Source organism: Ovis aries, chromosome 3 (genome assembly GCF_016772045.2).
Source record: "Ovis aries strain OAR_USU_Benz2616 breed Rambouillet chromosome 3, ARS-UI_Ramb_v3.0, whole genome shotgun sequence".
Lineage (NCBI taxonomy): Eukaryota > Metazoa > Chordata > Mammalia > Artiodactyla > Bovidae > Ovis > Ovis aries.
Window position 1 is genome coordinate 187618480 of NC_056056.1, and position 18604 is coordinate 187637083.

The following is an 18604-nucleotide window of genomic DNA, read 5'->3' on the forward strand; positions in this document are numbered from 1 at the left end:
CCAATTTAGAACTATTTTATTTAAAGAGATTTTCTTCTGTAGTTCTAAACACGAAAGGAATGCTGTTTGAGTGAGTGCTTCATAGGCAGCATTGTATTTAAATGAATCATGTGAATGTTTACATTTTAAGCCACACTGGAAATTGAAGACACAATACAACCATTTTAACCAAGAAAGTTTCAATCATAACAAAACATAACTATTCATTCTATAGATTATCATTTTTTTCTAAAATGACCACTAGATATGAAAACATTGTAGAGACATCTAAAGAGTCTCTATTAAGTTTTTTAGAAAAACGGCATAATAACACAAATTACATTTTCCTTTTCTTTACTAGTAATAAACTCTGACATCCACTTGACAAAGCACCAGCCAACCCCATCAAAGTCATTTCAGCACCCTTTTGCAACTCAAAATTGACCATCTTTTACATTTAATCTGTCTCCTGCAGGAATGAATGGCTAAAACTGGTTATGTTAAGTGCTAAACTCAGTCTGTGTCAATTGGTGTGTATTTTATATTGTGTTCCTAAGTTAACACCAGAAAATGGAAAAAAAATACGCTTATGTGAATGAAATATACCCTTTAATAGTTATCACAAAGGCAGAAATCAACTGACTGTCAGTCAGGACTAGTATCTAGATGTCCCTTTCTTTATCAGTATTTTTTATCGAAGTGTGTTAAAGGCATAGGTATAAACACACACGTGAACAGCTGGCTTCTCTCCCAATACCTGCCTCCCTGGCTTTGCTCATCATTCTCATGGGATCAAGCAGCTGAGCTCTCAGCTCCATGAGACATGGTGCCTACTAAGTATTTTTAAATAAAGCCAATCTCATATCATCCTTCTCAGGAAAATGAAGTACAGAGAAGACTACGGAAAGTAGTGAGAAAAGAGCATATGGTGAAAGAGAAAAGAAAAACCACAGGATGTGACGTTTAAATTGAGTGTATAGCCAGTATGAATCAGCTAGTAGGATGATTGTTAGTCAATCGTAAAGTAGGGGCCAGATTGGGGCCAGGACTGAAGACGCAGGAATGCAACACGCCCCGGTGCACCTGATGAAAGCGGGCATCTTCCAGACAGTCTAAGACAGTCACGGCAAACGTTTTCACAAGGCTGCAAGATCTTCAAGGCTAGGGATGGTGGCTTACTTATGTCTCTCTCTCCACTTCTTAGCACTTTCTTGCACATGATAGAGATTTAATATGTATTTTGGGAAACCAGAAAACAGCTGAATCAGTTCACTGCTTTCACAGCCATTCTGGGTGGTGTCTACTCAAATAATTCATTCACTCCTCTGCCTAAGGCAGGGATGACAAAGAGACCTCAACTCACTCTGATGGGCTGGTAATAGATGCCTGGAAGCATTAATGACATGGATTTTTAAGACCAATTTCTGCCACAGAGGCAAAAAGTGCTGCTCACTCGTCACGCCACCTTGAAAGAATGGTGGCATAGTGTTTCATCTTCTCCAGCCCTAGTCTAGGAGAAAGGCATCCAGTGAAGGACTCATCCGTATTCCCTTTCTGATGCTATGTCGTCTCTCAAGTGCTCTGCATTAAGCCACTGCTTATTAAGTGCTAGTAGACCAGGACAGCAAAGCCTTCACACTTGATTTACCTGTGCAGCCAAACACATAGGGTCATGACTTTACCTAGAAATCTGAAAACACGGCACTCACAACGCTCAAAGAGTAATGGTTTATCGAAAGAGAACAGGCATTTACTTGATTACTCTCCCAGTAGAGAGTTTTGTCCATCTCAGAACAATTTTAATTGACATCTAAGGCATTTGGAATTACTTAGGATTTTGGTTTTTTTAAAAAATGGCAGAGTTAAATTCTCTTTGGTATTCATGCTTAATCCTAATCTACTTGTTTCTTACTAGTATCCATAACCTTCTCAGTACTTCACTGTTAAGATTTAACCAATATAGTTGAAATAATCAACTCCTATACATTCATCAGACAAATGTTTAAAGGGAGGGGCCTCAGAAACTAAGGATGCAGAAAAGAAAGCCAGAAGGAATGACGGGAGAACCAATAACCTCCCTCTAACAATTCACACTCAGACCCTGCTCAGTGAAATAGGGTGCTTCTGGCAAGGTGGCCGGCACTCAGGTCTTCCCAGTAACTCCCCTCTCCACAGTGGGAGGGCAGCACCCCTCAGAAGCATCTCTGAAAATGAGAAAGCAGTTGGAGAAAGAGGAAATAAAGGGAGGCTTTCAAGCAACATTGCCTTCATTATAGGCAGAGTCTTCAGGACAACATTGGCACTGGTGAGGGCATGAGGCTAAACTAGAATCACTCTCAAAACATCAACACAGCTAATGTGTACAGCAGGAAGGAAGTCCCAAATCCACAGATCTCTCCTGCCGCACTTTCTGTTTTGCCTAAGTACTGCTGGCAGCCCCGAGGAAGTCTTGTTAGAGTCTGCGTATCTTAGAGCTTAATATGCCGGATGCCTGTGTGTGTGCATGTACACTTGTTACACACACACACACAGATGCACATACACACACATTAAACTTGGTTTATAAAAAGAGCTTTGTGGATGAGAGTATGCCTTCACTTGGTCAAAGAATCTAATTTGTCGGCAGGAGGGAAATAGATCCAAAGAATGTAATCAAGAAGAGAACTGGTTGGCAGGAAATTTTCTATTTCTTATAATGTGGGTATTTACGAGCTAATCTCCAACTGTTTGTCCAGAATTAATTCAACTGGCTATAATCTTAGGAATATATAAGGTTAAGCCTTAAAGACACTAAGATCTATAGTAACACAAGTTAACACTATCTAAAATAAATTAGATTTTTAAATATATGTAATGAAATTACTGGTCACTGGAAATTCAATTCTATAATGGATATAAATTAATATAAATCTATTATTAAAGTACTATTCCCAATAAAAATTCAGTTCAGAGTTTGTTCTTTCAAAAAAAGAAAAAGAAGGCTAAGTATTTGAGAATAAATGGATATGGCTTAGAAACCCTTCAATATTGTTGTTGATAAGATTATTTGGTAACAAGACACAAAGATCTATCTCCATGTCCACAATAAAGACTTACCTCATTTTACCTAATAGAAGTATTCCTGAAAAGCTGTACAACTAGAATTTTTTACAGCCAGACCCTTATTTTAAATATACTAGGAGGTCACAGTTGTGAAGAAACCCTGTAGTGACTCCTTGCATAAACTGAAGCCTGTTAAGGTCCTGCCCAGTGAATGCATACTGGAAGCATCAGTAAGCGTGCTGAATGCATGAATTTGCCCTAACAGTTTTTGTTTTTCTACAGGACCTTCTTAAAGTGAGGCACGCCAAAACTGGAATGTTAGGACAGAACGACAGGATCCAGCTCACAGTTTAAAGTTATTCCACTGCAAAAAATCAGAGGACTTCAGAAAATGTTTTTCAATGGAAATAAAATTGCTTTACATGTGTATATACAGGCACAACTCATTTCATGGTGCTTCACTTTACTATACTTTGCAGATTAATACACTGTTTACAAATTGAAGATTTGTGGCCACACCACTTTGTCATGTATAATAGTTAGCAGTATTTAATAATAGTATTTTTTAAATAAAGGTATGGACTTTTTTTAAGACATAATACTACTGCACACTTAATGGACTATATAGTATAGTGTAAACATAACCATTACATGCACTGGGAAACCTGAAAATCCTTTCAATTTGCTTTATTGCAGTGGTCTGGCACTGAACTGCAGTATATCCAAGAGATGCCTGTATATTTTTAAAGAAATGCTGATCTATGACTGGCAGAAGATTTTATTCATTGTTAACTACTTACTGTAAACAAACAACTGCTTGAGCTGGGTTCCACTTGATTTACCACCCAAGGCAAATAGAGCACCTTACCAAATTTCAGAAGTCCAGGCAGATGCTACTCCATCTCTAGGGGCTTCTTTCCCTCTCTCTAGCACAAATGTTTCAAAGCTGTCCTCACCTTACCCCACAAAAGCAAAGCATGAATTAAAAAGCCAAGATTAAATCTGAAAGGTGTCTGACCTAAGTATAAAGTTACACTTTCAAACTTAAAGAACTAGGTCAAATACATTCGATAAAAGTAACTTTCAAAGGCATTTTTTTTCTCATATTTGGTGCTTCTTTCCCTTCCCATTTAAGACTCAATTTAAAAAATATAGAGATCCATTCTTTTAAACAATATATCCTCTTTTTTAAGAAATACAGAATGCCTAGCAATATAACCTATCTGACCACACAAATCTGCAATCTGCTACATAAATGAAGTAAGTTATATTGGCCTATTTACTCAGCATTTGTAACTGTTAAAAAAAAAAAAGACTTGAAAAATAGCTGAGAACATTGTTACACAGGTTTTGGGGAGGACTGGGTGTCGGTTCCCCTGGTGTAAGTTTCCTGGAAAGTCATGTGCAAATAAAATAAATGAACACAGAACCCTAGTTTAAACATACTGCAACATACGTGGTTGTGACCAGGAGAGAAAGACAGCGTTAATATTCATATTTGTCAAGTAAATTAATAACAACAACAAAAAAAAACCTCTCACTTAAGGTATCAATGATATTTCAAGTGACCTAAATAAAACAGATTTAAAAATCATCTTTAGCATTCTTACCAATTTTGACTTTGGCCCTTTACTAAACAGGCACAATGAATCTTCTTTTTGAAGATCAGTTTCAGACATTGGCCCAAGGGTATCACATTTGTACAAAAAACATTATCATGGATTTGCTCCCATAATTTAAAAATTAATAATTAAAAAAATAATAAAGTTGGTCTCTCTTTTTTCTCACAAGTTTTCAAGTAATTAGTTCAAGTAAGCTTATTTACAGCTTCTGTATAAATGACCTAAAACTCACACTTTCCCTTTGAAAATCAGTCTCTCTGGAAATTGGACAGTTGTGTTTTCTGGCCTTGAACCAGGTTTCTGTTTCAATTCTAGGTCAATTCAGTCAGGTTTCTGTTTTATTGGGCAGATAAAGAGAAGAGACCAGCAAATTGTGTCCAAAAGCTGGGAAACGCCTGAAGGCTTCCCAACTATCTGAAAAGATATTGTACTTGAGGAAAACTCGATGCTCCAGGCTGGTGGACAGGGTCACGTCTCTGCTCATGATGTAGATGCCGTCGTTGTGCAGCGCGCACGTCAGGTTAAGGCCCGACTTGGATGTGTTCTCCTTGAGGTAGAGCCACTGGCGGGTGGCGGTGTTGTAGGACTGCACGGTGAGCATGTCCTCGCTCTGGCTGCCCCTTCGTGTGGGCCCCAGCTCGTGCAGACAGCCCCCCACGATGTAGATGGTCTCCTCCACCGACACCATCTGCTGCTTGCGGATGTGGACGTCGCACGTTTCGAAAAGAGTCCAGAGGTCGGCGGAGGGGCAGTACTGCAAGATGTTCAGGTTCCGGTCTGAAAGGCAGAGAGGAGCCGCGTGAGGACACCACCAGGGGGAGCGCCACCAGCCGCCCGGCTGGACGTGCACGCCTGCCTCCGCCTGAATGACTGCCTCACACAGAGGCCAAACTGCTTCCGGAAAGCCGAAGCTGGGAAAAGAGTTTGGGAAATGGCTGGCAGGAGATCCGTGTAGAATCCGCCCCACTGGGCTGGCTCTCAGAGCCGGTCGGGCCAGGGAGATGAGCCGCTGTGACAGAGCACCTGCTCCTCCCTGGGACCCCTGCACCTTGGAGAACCACCAGGCCAGTGTAGGAAGAATCCGAGCCTCAGAGAGCCCCCATCCGTACCTAACAGAACGAGTGGCTGCCTAACGCAAGTGACAGGCTGAGCCCCAAGAGGATCTATTCTTGACAACAGATTCTATGACACAAGCCAAGTGAGCTGGGCGGGATCTCTGGAGCCGTCTAACGGAAAGGAAGCAGAGCCGCAAGACAGAGAGATGCAAGAAAAAAACTCTGACCTCTGGCCTTTAAGCCAGAATCGCTTGGCAATTCTGTTTCCCAACTGTTAACACCAGAGATGCGCTGACAACGGCTTTCCCCTCCCCTTGCTCATTTCACAAGAGATGGTTACATATATATTTGTTTTTAACATGGACCATTTTTAAAAGTCTTTATTGAACTCATTACAATATTACTTCTATTTTATGTTTTGTGATTTTTTTTGGCCCTGAGGCATATGGGATTGCACTCACACCCCCTATGCTGGAATGAGAAGTCTTAATCACTGGACCACCAGGAAGTCCTGAGATGGTTAATTATTGTGTGGATATAACTGGATGGCAGAGGAAAGACCACCCTAACATCATTTTCAATTAATACCTGTTTCAAGGAAAAATGTTGCCTAGTCTCTTTGAAAAATGCTTGTGAAATTGAAAATATCTAGTTTCCTTTTTCTTTTTTTAAAAAAATTGTTTTTTTATTCTTTCTTTCCTCAAGGCAAGAATAAATGGAATATTTTTGCCTCAGCAAAAAAAAAAAAAATTAAAAATTCTCTGAATTATCCGAAAGAATGAACTTTCTGTTTGTTATTTTTTAAACAACAACATCAGTGTAAAGAGACAGGTCAGCCTGGGAACTGACGTTCAACGAAAGCCGCAGCCTTTTGATCGCTGCAGAGACTGGGAGCAGTACTTCCTCCTGAGAGAAGGACCCACCCACAGAGGGCTGTAATTAAAGCTCCACCGTGCTTTCTGCTACAAGTCAAGTGCCTTGACGAGGGCACAGGGGATAAGAGAACATTCTAGGAGACAGCACTAGAGAGTCTGGTTACTAATCTACCAACAAGTACTCCTGAGTAACCTGGTTCCCCATCCTATGAATAAAGGACTTATTCTGGCCAAGCGTCAGTGTATTTATTTCTCAGGTCCAGGTTTGAAGGTCCTTCCAGGTCTTCTGTAAATGTTTTCTCTCCTCACCCAACAAGGGCTCAGGCCATGATGAGGTTTGAGTTGGTGGAATGATCTTTTTGCATTTACATTGAGAGTTGACTCTGACATTTAACAAATCACCCCTCTTCCCTTTAGTGGTTACTACTGCTTTCTATTGAATTTCATTTCTTCAGGGCTGGCCAAAGAATTAAAATAATCAAACAGTTATCATAAAGATGATGAATTATCCCTTACTAAATTTTAAAGGTATCACCTGACTTAAGTGAGTAGGTTAAAAACCCAACTTCAATTCCTGATTTTTTTTTTCATGGCAATTATGATGTCTTATTTGAAAGACAAGGAACTATTAGGAAGTGCCGGGATGAGCCCAAGCAGAGGAGGAGGGGGCTTCAGAGGACAAGGAGCTGCCTGCCCTCTCATCATAGAAAACTCATTTTCAGCCCTTGGACAAACAGCCATCCATCCACGTCACCTAACCATCCTGTCATGGGGATTTGGCTCAGGGAAGCCGGGTCAGGGATCACAGTGGGTGGCCCAAGTGAAGAAGGCACATTAGTAGTGGCCTGTGAAACTAGAAAACACACAAGCAAGGGTTTTCCAGGTCAAATCTAAAGAACATTTGCTCAGCCAGGGTCATGGAAAAACTAGGAAATCTACCAGTAGAGTCGTCTTTGGGTTACAGTGCTGCCTGTCAGGGCTTCCCGACTCTGGGGTAGAAGAGAAACCAAGGACTGTGTGTGCACTGGGTCAGCCCACAGGGCACATTCTGTGTCACAAACTCTAGGGAGGAATCAGAATTCTTAGAAATGTGCAAAAGTAAATAACTGTATTTACTCTCCTAGGAGAGAAGACACACAGATACACACAGGTACATACGCACACACAGGAATTCTCTGGGGTCTATGGCTTAGTTAAGTCTATAAAGTTGACCACTGTAACCTGAACACCAATGCTGACGTGAAAGAAGTGACTGCTAGGTTTCATTTGCTTTCAATTATTTGTAAAGGAAAAGTGGAAGGATATCTTATCATCAGTGGAGAGTCACAAGGGGCAAGTGATGAAAACTTGGTGTGAAAAAGAAAAACCTCACTGCTCCCCATGCACTTCTCTTTCCACGTCACCATCCTTAAATGTACAAATAAAAACACCACCTACAGCAGGTTGAATGGTGGCCCCTGGATAGATATGTTCATCTTCTAACCCCCAGAACCTTTGAATGTCACTTTTTTGGGAAAAAGGATCTCTGCAGATGTAACTTTAGTTAAGGATCTAAAGAAGAGACCATCCTCTGGATAACCCAGGCGGCTCTAAATTCAAGGAGAAGTATGTCCTTGTAAGAGACAGAAGAGGATCCAAAGAAGACAAACAGTTGGCCAAGAGGCACATGAAAAGACACTCAACTTCTCTGCTAGAGAAATGCCATCAAAACTACAATATAATGTCGCCTCACATGGGTCAGATTGACCATCATCAAAAAAATCTATGAAAAATAAATGCTGGTCATTTATTTTTGTGGAGAAAAGGAAACCCTCTTATACTGTTGGTGGGAATGTAAATTGATACAGCCACTATGGAGAAGAGTATGGAGCTTTCTTAAAAAACTAAAAATAGAACTACCATATGACCAAGTAATCCCACTTCTAGGTGTATACCCAGAGAAAACCATAAGACACCTGGTTTTCAAATCCCAGAAGACAAATTCCAAAAGACACATGCGCCCCCGTGTTTATTGCAGCAGTATTTACAACAGCCAAGACATGGATGCAACCTAAATATCCATCAGTAGATGAATGGATAAAGAAGATGTGGCACCTATATACGATGGAATATTACTCAGCCATAAAAGGCAATGAAATCATGCCATTTGCAGAGATGAGGATGGACCCAGAGACTGTCATACAGAGTGAAGTAAGTCAGAAAGAGGAAAATATATACTAACATATAGGGGATCTAGAAAAAATGGTACAGATGAACCTCTCTGCAAAACAGACATAGACATAAAGAAGGAACATGTGGACCCCAAGCGGGGGAGAAGGGCTGGGATGAACTGGGAGATTAAGATCGACATATATACACTACTGATACTATGTATAAAATAGTTAACTAATGAGCACACCCTGTATAGCACAGGGAACTCTACTCTGTGCTCTGTGGTGACCTAAATGGGAAGGAAATCTGAAAAAAAGGGGATATTTGTGAACATACAGCTGATTCACTTTGCTATACAGGAGAAACTAACACAACATTGTAAGGCAACTAATGAAAGTGAAAGTCACCCAGTCGTGTCTGACCCCATGGACTATCCAGTCCATGCAATTCTCCAGGCCAGAATACTAGAGTGGGCAGCCTTTCCCTTCTCCAGGGGATCTTTCCAACCCAGGGATCGAACCCAGGTCTCCTGCATTGCAGGCGGATTCTTTACCAGCTGAGCCACCAGGGAAGCCCGAGAATACTGAAGTGGGTAGCCTATCCCTTATCCAGCAGATCTTCCAACCTAGGAATTGAACTGGGGTCTCCTCATTGTAGGCGGATTCTTTACCAACTGAGCTTTCAGGCAATTATACTCCAATAAAAAAAATTTTTTTTACAAGCTATGAGATGCTCCCTACCAAGACCAGGAGCATAAAACCTACTGGAGAAGCTTGTTATTTTCAAATCATTAACTATAAAATGTCCACCAAACAGAGTAGAAAATACATGTGCGTACTGAATGCTAAGTCACTGCAGTTGTGTCTGACTCTTTACAATTGTATGGACTGTAGCCCACCAGGTTCTCTGTCCATGGGATTCTCCAGGTGAGGAGAATACTGGAGTGGATTGCCATGCCCTCCTCCAGGGGATCTTCCTGGTCCAGGGATCAAACCTACGTCTCTTAAGTCTCTTGCATTTGCAGGTGGGTTCTTTACTACTAGAACCACCTGGGAAGCCCATTAATCACTCAGTCGTGTCCAGCTCTTTACAGCCCCATGGACTGTAGCCAGCCAGGTTCCTCTGTCCATGGAATTCTCCAGGCAAGAGTACTGGAGTGTCTTGCCATTCCCTTCTCCAGAGTATCTTCCCGAGCCAGGGATCGAACCCACGTCTCCCCCATTGCAGGCAGATTCTTTACCATCCGAGCCACCAGGAAAGTCCAGAAAACACATACCTATGGTTTAATAAGCAGCACAACCACCTCCCACTGCTGGTCAAGAAAGAACACTCTTCGTGCTTTTGTTCCTCCTATGATACCTGAACAGCCTGGAGCTGAATTTCTGAAATCTGTATCCCATATGTTTGTGCCCAAACACAAGGGAGAAAGTGAAAAGAAAGACCTGCAAGGATGCATTGGCGCTAAATTCCAGTGTTAGACAAGGCGGGTTCAGTGTACATTTAAGAGAAAGGTAGGAGTTATCCAGCCAAGTCACAGATGGCTGACTACAGGGTGGGATTTCCAGAGCAGGAAGAAGAAAATACATGTTTTCTTCACAGCTCCCCCCACACCATGCAATTTTCATGTTCATACAAAGGCATCAAAGACCCCTCTTTGATGTCCCAAAGGATGCTCTTTTTTCCAGATATGTAAATATACAGTAAGCAATACATAACATCAGGCTGGTGTGCACTAGAGGGCTTCCTCCAGTCCCTCCCGTCCTCCCCCAGGCTGCCAAAGCTCGCATGGAGGAGGACCACTTTCCAGGCCTTCACTTACCTCTGGTAGTGTATCCTCCAATGACATAAATTTTCCCCTTACACTCACACGCAGAGAACTCAGCCAGAGGGTTTGGTAAGGGTGCCACGAAATTCCAGGCATCCTGCTCAGGGTTGTAACACTCAACATTAGAAACGGCCTGCCCACCAATGGCGTAGAGTTTGAAATTAACAGCCACGAGCTTGAAGTTAGACCTGCAAGAGAGAAGCAAAGGCTCACAAAGTCAGTTCTTCTGATCACTCAAAAGACCATGGCACAATCTGCTAAAGCTGTGTGTGGAATCTGCTGGGTATTTGAAGGAAATGAGCTCTCCAAGCGGGGTGCTGTTATGCCTGGGGACAGAGGAATGATGGAATAGCATCCAAGATTTCACCCATCCCCAAGAAGCCACAAGAATGCTGCATTCTCCAAACTTTAGCTGTTGAAGGTAAGCAATTCAATTTAACAAGGACTAATCTTGCTTAGTTTAAACCTAGAATCAAAGATACTTTGTATATGCTAAACTCAAGACCTCTGTATCCAATCAAAAAATAATATAGTTGTAAAAAATACTTCATTCAGAAACAAAAAACTCACAACACTGTAAATCAACTATACTTCAATAATAAGTAGATTGATTAAAAAATAAACTCAATACTCTCTCAAGAGTGGGAGCAAGTACCCACTCTACTCCCTTGCCCGTTTCTACTCTCAGGGGGTAGGCTCCATCCTAGGTATACATCAGCACTGCCTACACAGACAAGCACATGCTATATGTTTTCTACAGGGTGGTCCAAACACCCATTTACCATGAGTTCACTCAAGCAGATGGCTCACCCATCCTCATATGAGGGCATCTTCTACATTGCTTTGTAACATACAAAGTAGAGGGAGGTAAGCACTGAACTAAATAGAAATATTTTGATCTAGCATTTGATCTCAACAAATAACAGATATCAACAAATGCTCACCTATCACAAGAGTAAACAATTTTAAAAAGAGAAATGTATTGCTTTTAAGATTCATATTCAGTAATACAATTACATTGCTTATTGGCTTCAGATACTAAATAAAAGTCTCATGACTTTTGGATAGAAAAGAAAAAATTAATTTCTTTCACTGTAGTACAGAGATTAATGGACTCCTTGAAGGCCAGGAAGGATAAGCATTTGGAAGTGCCGGGTGAGTTGACTGGGATACATGCAATGGTCTCAACTTCGCACTCATACAAGCAGCGGCACAGAGCTGCAGACCTGGTTCTGGACCTACTCTGGCGATAACCAGCTATCTGCCCTTCGTCTCGAGTGTGTCAAGCACACCCATCCCAGGGCGGTGGAGACAACCACAGCACACAGCATATCAGAAAGTACCAACACAATGCTTTTGTCGAAAGTAACAATGTCCTACTAAAGAATGGGGGTGCAGAGGCTCTAAATGTTCAAATGGAAAAAAGCATGGAAGAGGGTAGATTAAAAAGCGGTAATGAACAAGTAGCCATGCTGGACAGATGTTTAATAAACAATGACACATTATGATATGGAACGTATGTTCCTAATAGCCACCTACTAAAAAACTAGGATTTTTTCAATGGTTCCTGTAATGTTTACATTTAAATGAGTTTTAGCTTAGTTGTGTTTTTCAAATCAGAGAGTGAACAGAGTACTCTTCATCAAGAACCTCACACTGTCCATTAAACCCAATCGGCCATTCAGTTTTTCCTGCCAACAGACTTCACCGGGGTGGCAGTTACTGGGGGGTCCCTGATTCACGGTGCTTACCTTTCCTGCTGCCAGTGGTCCTTAAAATCTGACCGTGATGCCCTCTCTATGTGTGTAAATTTGGGGAACCAAAGGAAATAAAGCTTGTAAATAAGCACTAAATTTTACCAGCCCACAATTTGTTTTTGTTCCCCAAAGGTACACAGATAGTAAATTTTGTAAGATCAAAACAGTGTTTGCTATTCCTCCAGCATAATCACTTGTCCTGTGCAATATGTAAGGGACTTCTTTCTGAGGCTGAACGAACAGGCAGTTAAAAGTAAACAACTCCATCTCTCCAGACCCCAATATGCTCAAATTCACTTGAAAAGAGAACGTTTTAAATATTGAATTTATGATGAAATTGCCACCCAAACACAGGCCACTTGATGAAGAGGCAGACGGCCAAGGATTATGAACCCAGGCTTGTATGGGGAAGTCTCAGCCTCCTGCTAAACAGCTCTGTGACCTTGAACAAGGCATTGAATCTCAGCTGATCTGAGTCTCAATTTCCCCACTTGTGAAGGGGGGAAAAGAACAACACATTGTTAAGAGTTAAGAAGGGTAATCTACAGAAAGAGATCACTGCCTGCATGTCTCTGCGCGTTTCTTAACCTCAGGAGGATTAGTTTCTCATCGGGTAATTGCAGCCATCACAGGCTACAAAGTACAGCCTGCTGGATTTCTGTACAAAGTACCCTCATGTCCATAAATTCTTGCCCTTTCCCATTCTCTGAAAGTAAGTCTTCCATTCTTCACATCCTGCAGGGTAAAGGTATGAATCCAAGATAGCAATTACTTTAATTATCATTTTTATAGGGTTTTTCCTAATACTGATCCTTGACATCCTCCATTCAGAAAGCAAAAAGGATTTTTAAATCAAATAATTATTTGCTGTAGCTACATACTTGACTTAAACAGTGGATAGAAATGAAAGTGAGAAAAATTAGATGGTGATCTAGTCTCTACTTCACTTAGAAGAAATTAAAAGCTCTTGAAATCCTTCAAAGTTAAGTAACATGAACTATGCTAACCACCAGCCCACAGGTATCAAAGACGAACAAGAGCTACCACAACCACTGTAGCTGTAGTAGCTACACAGGATGATTGGGGTCTGAGAGGCTGGGCGTGCCACTCAATGAAACTCACTGTGCCTCAGTTTCCTTTTGGGGAAAATGGAGCCAACAGTAAGGCCCGCCTTACAGAGGCCCTGGAGGACTGCTAAAGCATTGACCGCAACATGCAGCCCTGAGTAAGAGCTCAAGAACTGTAAACTACCAGCAGGTCTTGCTGCTTAGAAAAGTTGCTACTATTAGGGTAAAACTTGGAGCGAAAAGCTCGCTCCTTTCTCCTGTCCTTTCCCAAGCTCTCTGAGAAAGATGGCGCAGTCTGTGGACCACTGGGGCCTTCTGTCTCCTCCTTCCACTGTGCCACTTCCCCACATAGTAGGGTGCCCTGGGGACCAGTAAGGGGAGAAGGAAAGGTTAGGACACAGAAGTGGTCATGCCTGCTCCCTACTACCAACCATCTCTGAGAAAACCTAACACACAAAGCAATTTAAACTGCTGGCCAAAATTATATTGGGTGCGGGGAGGAGGCGAATAGACATATGGTTTTCTTTACTTCGCGGGGCTTTCCTGGTGACTCAGACAGTGAAGAATCTGCCTGCAATGCGGGAGACCTGGATTCAATCCCTGGGTCAGGATGATCCTCTGGATAAGGGAATGGCAACCCACTCCAGTATTCTCGCCTGGAGAATTCCATGGGGTCTCAGGGTTGGACAAGACTGAGTGACTGACACACTTTACTTCATGCTATCCTGAGGCTCCACTGCAATTCACCATAGAAGACAAAATTTCTCAAAGGTTCCATTACTCTAGAAAAGTTCTAAAATAAACTTTGGCTCAGAGGAAAGAGGACAGCCAAAGCTGACAAGTGTAATTCCTTCCAGGCCACGGACTTGTTTGGTAGGTTTCTCTCCCAGCCTTGCTGTACTCACATGCGGAACAACCCTACTCTTGATTTCAGAGCAAGGGTACAGGGCAACAGAAGAGACTAGAGACAACTCTAGAAATAGAGAAGGTAACCAGCTAATGACTGCAACAGGGCCAGTGCCTGCAAGGTATCACAGATTAAAGCGAGGAAGGGAAGCAAGCAAGTTTGTGGGCACAAAGCATCTACACATGCAGAGTTGCATCCTGACAACTCCAGAGATCAAATCCGCGTTCAGACCCCTGGGCAGAACTGTGTGCTTGGACTTCAAAGCAGCCCCTCCAGCAGTGCTGTGTACTCACTGCCATTTTCAAGTAGAAAGCACAATCCTAAAAGTTTCTTTTTTCTCCTTTTCTTTTTTGGTTCACCACTGGTCATTTAGCATCATTTTCTCCAGGGTGCAAAGCACTTTATAAATCTCCCAGTCCCAGGGTAGTCTAAGTTCCCACCTGTCCCTTGTTATTTAAGATTATGGGAATATTTTACTGTTCAGTCCCCATGGAAAGTAGGCTGCTCTGTCTTTGATCCCTTTGTCAATGGTCCAGTTAGCTCGGCAAAGGCAAGTGAATGGGGTAGATGTGAAACGCTGTGTAACCAGGGGTCAAAATCTGCCCTTTCTACTCCAGGTTTCTTCCACTATTTCTTCCAGTCTCCTAAATTCCAGTGTTTCCGGAGCCTGTGTGGGACACCTTATCCAGCAATAATTCCATTCCAGGTTTCACTTTTATTTGTCCCATCATCTAAATTCAACTATAAACTCCTTCAGGGCAGAGCCATATCATCGTGTGGTTTATTCAACAGTGACCAGAACGAGGCTGGCACAGAGGCTGTGGTGAGAGCTGAGACACACACGAGGAAATTCTGAGAAGCAACCCAGGATCACGAAATATCTGAGCTTGACTTCTCGGAAGAAAATAATTTTTAAAAGGAAAAGTTAAAGGTTTTCATGAAGACAGTCACCATCACTCATTAAGCCAAAACTTGTAAATGCTCCAAATGGTTATATTGAGTCAATGAATATTTAAATTTTGGTTACTCTACTTTTTACATACCTTGACCAATTTTTTAAAAAGTAGAGTAACCAAGCTCCAAGTAGGGCTTCCCTGGTGGCTCAGATAGTAAAGAATCCGCCTGCAAAGTAGGAGACCCAGGTTCAATCCCTGGGTTGGGAAGATCCCATGAAGAAGGAAATGGCGACCCACTCCAGTATTCTTGCTTGGAAAATCCCATGCTCAGAGAAGTCTGGGGGGCTACAGTCCATGGGGTCGCAAGGAATCAGGCATGACTGAGCACTAACCCTTTCACTACTCCATGTTTTACACACCTTGAGCAATTTATTTTCTGTGCCTCAGTCTCTGCTTCTGTAAAATAGGGACCAAATATAATCCTTGAGAAGAATAACTGAGACAATACAGGCAAAGCAGTAGTACAGACTACTAGGTACTAGACAGTACCTAGTACAGAGTAAATGTTCAATTAAATGTTACTTACTATTATTTTTCAGCAATTCTAAGTAACTAAAATGACTATAATGACTTACAAAATAAAAATATTCACTGTAATATTACATTTTTAAAAGAACAAAAACATACATTCACTTTTATTACAATAACGCAAAGAAACAGAGGAAAAGAACAGAATGGGAAAGACTAGAGATCTCTTCAAGAAAATCAGAGATACCAAGGGAACATTTCATGCAAAGATGGGCTCGATAAAGGACAGAAATGGTATGGACCTACCAGAAGCAGAAGATATTAAGAAGAGGTGGCAAGAATACATGGCAAGAATACATGGCAAGAATACTGTACAAAAAAGATCTTCACAACCCAGATAATCATGATGATGTGATCACTAATCTAGAGCCAGACATCCTGGAATGTGAAGTCAAGTGGGCCTTAGAAAGCATCACTACGAACAAAGCTTGTGGAGGTGATGGAATTCCAGTTGAGCTGTTTCAAATCCTGAAAGATGATGCTGTGAAAGTGCTGCACTCAATATGCCAGCAAATTTGGAAAACTCAGCAGTGGCCACAGGACTGGGCTCAAAATTCTCCAAGCCAGGCTTCAGCAATACATGAACCGTGACCTTCCAGATGTTCAAGCTGGTTTTAGAAAAGGCAGAGGAACCAGAGATCAAATTGCCAACATCTGCTGGATCATGGAGAAAGCAAGAGAGTTCCAGAAAAACATCTATTTCTGCTTTATTGACGATGCCAAAGCCTTTGACTGTGTGGATCATAAGAAACTGTGGAAAATTCTTCAAGAGATGGGAATACAGACCACCTGACCTGCCTCTTGAGAAATCTGTATGCAGGTCAGGAAGCACCAGTTAGAACTGGACATGGAACAACAGACTGGTTCCAAATAGGAAAAGGAGTACTTCAAGGCTGTATATTGTCACCCTGCTTATTTAACTTATATGCAGAGTACATCATGAGAAATGCTGGACTGGAAGAAGCACAAACTGGAATCAAGATTGCCGGGAGAAATATCAATAACCTCAGATATGCAGATGACACCACCCTTATGGCAGAAAGTGAAGAGGAGCTAAAAAGCCTCTTGATGAAAGTGAAAGAGGAGAGCGAAAAGTTGGCTTAAAGCTCAACATTCAGAAAACAAAGATCATGGCATCCGGTCCCATCACTTCATGGGAAATAGATGGGGAAACAGTGGAAACAGTGTCAGACTTTATTTTTTGGGGCTCCCAAATCACTGCAGATGGTGACTGCAGCCATGAAATTAAAAGACGCTTACTCCTTGGAAGAAAAGTTATGAGCAACCTAGATAGCATATTGAAAAGCAGAGATATTACTTTGCCGACTAAGGTCTGTCTAGTCAAGGCTATGGTTTTTCCAGTAGTCATGTATGGATGTGAGAGTTGGACTGTGAAGAAGGCTGAGCGCCGAAGAATTGATGCTTTTGAACTGTGGTGTTGGAGGAGACTCTTGAGAGTCTCTTGGACTGCAAGGAGATCCAACCAGTCCATTCTGAAAGAGATCAATCCTGGGATTTCTTTGGAAGGAATGATGCTAAAGCTGAAACTCCAGTACTTTGGCCACCCCATGCGAAGAGTTGACTCACTGGAAAAGACTCTGATGCTGGGAGGGATTGGGGGCAGGAGAAGAAGGGGACGACAGAGGATGAGATGGCTGGATGGCATCACAGATCTGATGGACGTGAGTCTGAGTGAACTCCGGGAGGAGTGATGAACAGGGAGGCCTGGCGTGCTGTGATTCATGGGGTCGCAAAGAGTCAGACACAACTGAGTGACTGGACTGAACTGAACTGAACTGAACTGAATGTAAAATATATTCCACAGTTCAAAAAAAGCCATGCATTTAAAGCATTTATTGCTTATCATGTTAGCAGTTTGAATATACATAAGCATTGAATAAGCAAGAGGTCCCAATCAGAAGAGAAAGAAAAAAGCAAAAACAGAAAATTTCAATTCAGGGTGAGGAGTATGCTAGAAAAGAAAGCATGGCATTTCATCACTTAGTCCAGTTGAGGGTTCGGGGATGGAATCCTGGTTGAGAGTATGTCAGATCTGAGTCAAAGTATGAAGGAGAAAAGAAGGTTAAAATTCCAATATGGTACCCAATTCTAAAAATATAATGAAAAAAGGTATCTGCGTAGAAAGAATAATAATAACTTGAAAATACATATAACAACAACAAAACAAACAAACAAACAAAACAGACCAGACAAAAGTAATAAAAAATACCTTTCCTGAAGGACCAACCCCCCCCCCAAAATATGTGGAAAAACAAACCATTCTTCCATCTGCAAAGTATCAGAGAACTGTGAATCCTCCTTCAAATTAATCTATGATACAACATAATTCCAATCAAAATTCTAACAGGACTTGACAAGAAGATTCTAAAGTATATCTGAAGGAGAAAATGTACCAAGAATAACCAAGAGAATTAAAATAGAACAAATGGGTCTCTGTGCTATAAGACAATAAAATAGATTCCCAAGCTACAAAAATTTAAAAATGTGTTATTAATATAGGAATGGCTAAACTGCCCACTGGGAAACAGGGAAATTAGCATAGGATAACTGGTTTAGCAAATCACAGTGAAGAACCAAGACTACAGAACATTCAGGAAACATGTTATAACCTAAACCCCCCCAAAATATTCAGATGTAAATGTAAAATGGCAAAACTATAAAAGTAACAGAGCACAAGAGAGACGTGGGCTCTCCTAGTAGAAGCTTTCCTTGTAGAAAGCCTTTCCTATGCAAGACGAAAAGCTCATAGGACGCAGATGACAAAACTGACTACAAAATATTGAAACACTTTTCCTATAAAAGCAAGGGAAGTTGCTCAG

The 18604-nt window shown here is 41.6% G+C and overlaps 1 protein-coding gene across 1 annotated transcript in view; it reads right to left on the reverse strand.

Moving 5' to 3' along the window:
- The window catches only part of KLHL42 (kelch like family member 42), a 23310-nt gene continuing 4706 nt past the window's right edge, over positions 1-18604 (reverse strand). Inside the window, exons 2-3 of the mRNA XM_015094884.3 lie at positions 10544-10737; positions 1-5420 (exon numbers count right to left, since the gene is read on the reverse strand). Coding sequence (XP_014950370.2) covers positions 4969-5420; positions 10544-10737 — 646 coding nt within the window. The 3' untranslated portion in view covers positions 1-4968. The remainder of the gene's footprint in view (positions 5421-10543; positions 10738-18604) is intronic.